Consider the following 6,186-nt stretch of genomic DNA (forward strand, 5'->3'; position numbering starts at 1 on the left):
TCCAAGCAGGTTCAGAATTTGCAGTAATTTATAGTAAAGCCGAAATTAGCTTTTCATGGCTTTGTGGCAAGATGGCTCCCAATTTTAATAAAAGATCAGGTTGGGTCTATCACATGCCAGGCGAGCATGCTACCGCTTGAGCCACATCCCCAGCCCCCTCTTTGAAGGAATTTGAGAATTAACAATCATTTCTTGAGCTAGACTTTACTGTAACTACCAAGCCCATTAGGATGGATACTCTTTGTGGGTGAGAACAGTGCCACTTATATATTGTATTTCTCACACACGACCCAGGATCCAGCGTAGAACAGGGGCTCATTAAACAGGGAGGGGACGTGGTGTGGCAGGCATTTGAAACAGGTCCTTATAGGGATTGCTTTAGTAATCAAAATCTATATCAAAGCAACTGAAATGAATGACTGAATGTATTGTCTTGTGGAGTCCAGAAAGGTCATGTTTTAATGAGAAGTCGAGATGATAAATAGCTAAAAAACTGAATGAAAATAGAGCTTCTAAAATCACTGAAGTGATAATCAAAGTCATTTAAATTATAAAAAGGTACATTTCTACTCTTCCTGCTGCTAAAAATTTAAAAAGATTGAGCATATTCAGAAATACTATGGGTTTGAGGAAATCGGGGCTTTCCCTAAGGAGGCTTCTTCACAAGGCATCTTAGCCACATAGACCAAATCTACAATGGCTCTACTCTTTAGCCCAGCTGCAGCACCCAAAGTCTCTGACATCTTTCTGCACATCTAGGGCATGTGGTGACCCTGCCAGCATGAAGCCCTCCCACCCACCTCCCAGAGGGTGAGTCACAGCTGAAGGGAGGTGCAGGAGCCAGGGAGCCCTGGGTTGTGGCTTCCAGGAAGCTGGGGAAATGCAAGCGAGGAGGTCAGCTCTCCTTCCTCCCTTCTGCCTCTGCATGCAGCTTTGGTCTCTCATCTACCAAACCTGATGAATCAATAAGATTTTGTAGTCAGAAAGAAAAGGGTAACTAGTTCCATTTTAGTCTTGAAAAAAAAATGGAGGCATTAAAAAGAAAAAGGAAGCTTAGCACTGGGGTGAAAGTAAGAAAGAAAGAAAAGAAAAAGAAAAAGATTCACTGATTCGGTTTTACATCCTTCCATTCTCCATCCAGCAGCACCCCCACTCCGCTCCTCCCCCTTCCAGGGTCCAGGTCATTGAGAGAGCAGCGGATGGATGGGATGAGCCTTGTGTCAATTGTTCTTCTCCTGGGGCAAGGGGCTGGCATGAGGAGGAGGAGGAGGAGGAAGGAGGAGGGGATGAGCTACAGGCTGGTGCTGATGGGTGCACAGCCAATAATGAAATGTAAATTTTCAGTGGAGTTCAGAACTGAATCTTAATGAAAGGTATTATTAAATTCAGCAAAATACAAAGAAGTATTAACTGAACAGAACTGATTAGTTCATAAAAAGGGAATAGATTACAGCTTGCATCATTCTTGTCTAGACAAATCACTTAGGTTCACATGTGCTGGTTTTAATTAGCATCACAGAAATTGAGCATTCTGTAGCCTAAAATGTCATTATTCAACAAATAAAAAAACCCCACACATTTAATAAAGAAAAGCACAGCTCAAACAATTGCTTCTCACACTCCCTGCATACACCAGGTTTCTTCCCCTCCCCATTTAACTGCAAAATCCACATGCGTCAAAAATGCTGCTGCTTCTCATGTCCAACAGAAGATGTTTTGCTCCCCCCTCCCCCCACCATGGTGTCATGCAAGGTGTGATTCCCACAGAAGCCACGCACAGGACTGAGTACACCACAGAAGAAACTTTCCATTTTTAGCCAAAGTTGAGAGGTTTTTTCTTCCTCTTTTTCTTTTTTTAACCCTTTGGGAAATTGGAAATGGATCTTGACTTGCTGGCCAAATTCCTATGCAACAGTGACCTTCAATGGGAAGGCACAGGGCTGGTGTTTTTTTAAAGCCATTGGAATCACCGTCCAACCCTTCACAATGACCAGGCAGGGGCGCTGGGGTCACAAGGTAAGGACAATGGAGGGTCAGCTTGGGGCACCCTGACAGTGCACCAGGGACTGGGCACCCAAATCAAGAGATACCTCCTGTCTCACAGTTCTGGAGGCTGGAAGCCCAAGGTCAAGGTGCCGGGGGTCTGTTTTGAGCCCCTATGAAGTTGGAGGGAAAGCCTGTGTCCTAACTATCATAAGCGGTCTGTGGGCTGTGTGTGGACTATGTTGTGCATAGTAGCCTCCTGAGGGGATAAAGCTGGCACTGGGAACTCCCTGGGGCACTCTCCACATGGATTGAACACCTGATACAGGTGAACTTCCCCCTCCCCCTCTGCCTAAGATCTCACCTCGCACCTGATGGGTGTGGCCTGCCGAGATGTCAATCAACCTGCTGACTGCAAGACTTCACAAAGCAAGACTCTGCCCTTGAAACCTTATGCTGCCTTTGATGTACCCTTAAATAAACCATCAGAGCCATTTTGTCTTGTCTAGTTCAAGAACCCATGTGGACTAGATTCATCAAGGGCTTCATTTTTGTAAATATATTTCTGAGTATTTGTGTTTTATTATTTGTTAATTATTTGAGATTAAGATTTAGGGTGGCTTTTTAGGGTGGCTCGCAGTCCTCTGGGCAGAACCCTCCAATGAGACGCTGGCTGTCTTCCCCCAAAACCTGACCATGAAGGAAGACCACCTGCTGGCCATCCAGCAGCCCCTCTCCACAACACAGCCCAGGCCCACTCGGTGCACAGGGGACACCTGTCTTCCGACTGTAGATATGGAACGTGCCTGGGAGACCATGTCTTCCTCACCACTGTGCTTCAGAAATTGCTGGAGCTCCACTCTGTGGGGTGTCTGAGCAATTAAGGGCCATGACAATGTGGTGTGGAGCCTGGGCCCAGTGAATCCTCTCTTTCTTCCCTCTTCCACCTGCCCAGCACCTGGTCCAGGCTCGGTACTAAGGACAGTCCCAGGAATAATCTGAAGGGGTGGATGGGGGAGGAGGCAGACCAGGGAATTGGTGTCTGGCCTGATCTATGATCCTACTGGACAGTAGGGGGCTGTGTGAGCTCAAGGGGCCCTAATTCCTGGGTGGAGGGAGGGAGGGAGGGAGGAGGAGGGAAAGAGCACAGTCCAGGGAGACCTGGCAGAGGTGAGAACACTGGGGGCTGAGCTTCAAAGGGTGGGAAGAATTAAGTCCAGGGGTGGTGGGCAGTACGTGGTCCAAGGGCACTGTCCTGAAGCCATGGTGACCAGTGTCAAGCGGGGACCCTCCTGACTCTGAATGAGCTGGTGTGCAGGGGAGGTCCACCCCACTCTCCTCACCTCCCATTACAGCTCCACCTTCCCAGGACAAGGGAAAGGTACAACTTCCTTCTGTCCTAGAGGAGGTTGGACTAGATGTCCTCAATGTAGTTCAGGTGAGGTGACACCCACAGCAGGGCAGTCTTAGAGGGTGGCAGGAGACCCTCAGGACCGGCTCAAGTCTGAGACAGGAGGGACCCGGGACAGAGCAGTAGACCCTGGGGATGCTTTTCCTGCAGAGCAACAGGCGGCCGCGTTTTTATCGTAGACTCTCCAGCAGCAGCGGGAGGGCTTTCAGCGAGAGGAGCCCTGCTGCTTTGTAGCCCGGGTCCCGGCCCTCGGCGACCCGCTGCGCGGGGAGGGCCTGGCAGCCGGTGCGCGCCGTGGCGCTCGGGCGCGGCAGCTGTGCCCGTCTGCCCAAGGGTTAACCCGTTCCCCTGCAGCTGCCGCGCGTGCCGTGCAGAATCTCACCAGAAGAGGGTACAGTTGAAAAGCTCTTGACGTCAGGCTGGAATTCCTATTGTGTTTGGAAACGGCTTGGGCAAAGCGAGACAAGTTCCCTCTCCACACACCTCGGCGCACGGCCGCGGGTCCGGCAGCTCCGGAACCGGCCCGCGCTGCCAGCGCACCCCGGGAAGGAGAACCTGCCTGCGGCCCACGAGAGGAGCCCTCCGGGGGAGGTCGAGCCAAGCGGCACAACACGCCGCCCGGAAGCGGGGGTGAGTGCCCCCAGCGGGGCCGCGGGCCTGGAGAACCCCCACCGGCGCGCCCCGGCGCCCGGATGCCTGCCCTGAGCCCCGCCGCCGGGTGCATGCCCCCGCCAGGGCCACCCAGCCCTTAGCTGCGGGCTGTGACCGCCCTTCCCCGCAGGCTCAGCCCGAGAGCCGCGCACTGGTGGGACCCGCCGGACCCCCGGAGGCGGCGGCCGGGGACGCGGAGCCGGGGCTGCGAGGGCACACACCGGGAGCATGGACGGGTCCGGGGAGCACAGCCTCCAGGAGGCGGGCAGCCAGGGCTCCGCTGCCGGCGACGACATTGAGATCGTCGTCAACGTGGGGGGCGTGCGGCAGGTGCTCTACGGAGACCTCCTCAGCCAGTACCCTGAGACCCGGCTGGCGGAGCTCATCAACTGCTTGGCGGGGGGCTACGACACCATCTTCTCCCTGTGCGACGACTACGACCCCGGCAAGCGCGAGTTCTACTTTGACCGCGACCCGGACGCGTTCAAGTGTGTCATAGAGGTGTACTATTTCGGGGAGGTGCACATGAAGAAGGGCATCTGCCCTATCTGTTTCAAGAACGAGATGGACTTCTGGAAGGTGGACCTCAAGTTCTTGGACGACTGTTGCAAGAGTCACCTAAGCGAGAAGCGCGAGGAGCTGGAGGAGATCGCGCGCCGAGTGCAGCTCATCCTGGACGACCTGGGCGTGGACGCGGCCGAGGGCCGCTGGCGCCGCTGCCAGAAGTGCGTCTGGAAGTTCCTGGAGAAGCCCGAGTCGTCGTGCCCCGCACGGGTGGTGGCCGTGCTGTCCTTCCTGCTCATCCTCGTCTCGTCAGTGGTTATGTGCATGGGCACCATCCCGGAGCTGCAGGTGCTGGACGCTGAGGGCAACCGCGTGGAGCACCCGACGCTGGAGAACGTGGAGACGGCGTGCATCGGCTGGTTCACGCTCGAGTACTTGCTGCGCCTCTTCTCCTCGCCTAACAAGCTGCACTTCGCCCTGTCCTTCATGAACATCGTGGATGTGCTGGCCATCCTCCCCTTCTACGTGAGCCTCACGCTCACGCACCTGGGCGCCCGCATGATGGAGCTGACCAACGTGCAGCAGGCGGTGCAGGCCCTACGGATCATGCGCATCGCGCGCATCTTCAAGCTGGCGCGCCACTCCTCGGGTTTGCAGACCCTCACCTACGCCCTCAAGCGCAGCTTCAAGGAACTGGGGCTGCTGCTCATGTACCTGGCCGTGGGCATCTTTGTCTTCTCGGCGCTGGGCTACACCATGGAACAGAGCCACCCCGAGACCCTGTTTAAGAGCATTCCCCAGTCCTTCTGGTGGGCCATCATCACCATGACTACTGTGGGCTACGGTGACATCTACCCTAAGACCACGCTGGGCAAGCTTAACGCGGCCATTAGCTTCCTGTGTGGGGTCATTGCCATCGCCCTGCCCATCCATCCCATCATCAATAACTTCGTCAGGTACTACAACAAGCAGCGCGTCCTAGAGACGGCCGCCAAGCACGAGCTGGAGCTCATGGAGCTCAACTCCAGCAGCGCAGGTGAGGGCAAGCCTGGGGGCTCCCGGAGCGACCTGGACATCCTCCCCCCAGAGCCTGCGGGGAAGGAGGGGACAAGCTGGGGCAGCCGGCTGAAGCTCTCCCACAGCGACACCTTCATCCCCCTGCTGACGGAGGAGAAGCACCACAGGACCCGGCTCCAGAGCTGCAAGTGAGAGGAGGGCGTCCCGGGAAGAGATGGACGGGACCGTGGGGACGGTGGGCTGCCCGAGAGGAGCTGCCCTGTGGCCCCCAGCCCTCCCCCAGCAGACTCTGAAGGCCAAGGCTGGGTGAGCCTCCTGGGGCAGGTTGTGCAGGAGCCCTGGAGAGGGTGCCCGAGCCACAGGGCAGTGGGGGACCGTGATCCCACGCCCCCTTCCGTGTCTCCTTCACAAAGCCTCCTGCTCCACGAACCCTTCCTCACTGTGGGTTCTGTCCCAGGCTGGCTGTCACCCCAGGGTGGCTCAGACGCACTCCCTGCAGGGCCAGCAGGTAGGTGTGCAGCCGGGGTGGGAGAGCTATTTTTAACTGAAAGCTAACTATGAAGGGATAGGAGGAGGCAGGTCCAGTGCCAAGGGGCCTGGCCACCTTCCAGGAGGCCCGT

At 55.7% G+C, this 6,186-nt stretch overlaps 1 protein-coding gene across 1 annotated transcript; it reads left to right on the forward strand.

Annotated features, from left to right (window-relative positions):
* Window positions 1-4,273: 4,273 nt before the first annotated feature.
* On the forward strand, window positions 4,274-5,758 carry Kcnf1 (potassium voltage-gated channel modifier subfamily F member 1). Its single transcript, XM_026415135.2, has one exon. It carries the CDS (start codon window positions 4,274-4,276, stop codon window positions 5,756-5,758), a length of 1,485 nt encoding a protein of 494 aa, XP_026270920.1.
* Window positions 5,759-6,186: the final 428 nt, after the last annotated feature.

This window comes from Urocitellus parryii, chromosome 12, assembly GCF_045843805.1.
Source record: "Urocitellus parryii isolate mUroPar1 chromosome 12, mUroPar1.hap1, whole genome shotgun sequence".
Taxonomy (NCBI): domain Eukaryota; kingdom Metazoa; phylum Chordata; class Mammalia; order Rodentia; family Sciuridae; genus Urocitellus; species Urocitellus parryii.

Coding starts and splice junctions, on each gene's coding strand:
- Kcnf1 (XM_026415135.2), top strand. CDS start 4,274: ATGGACGGGTCCGGGGAGCACAGCCTCCAGGAGGCGGGCAGCCAGGGC.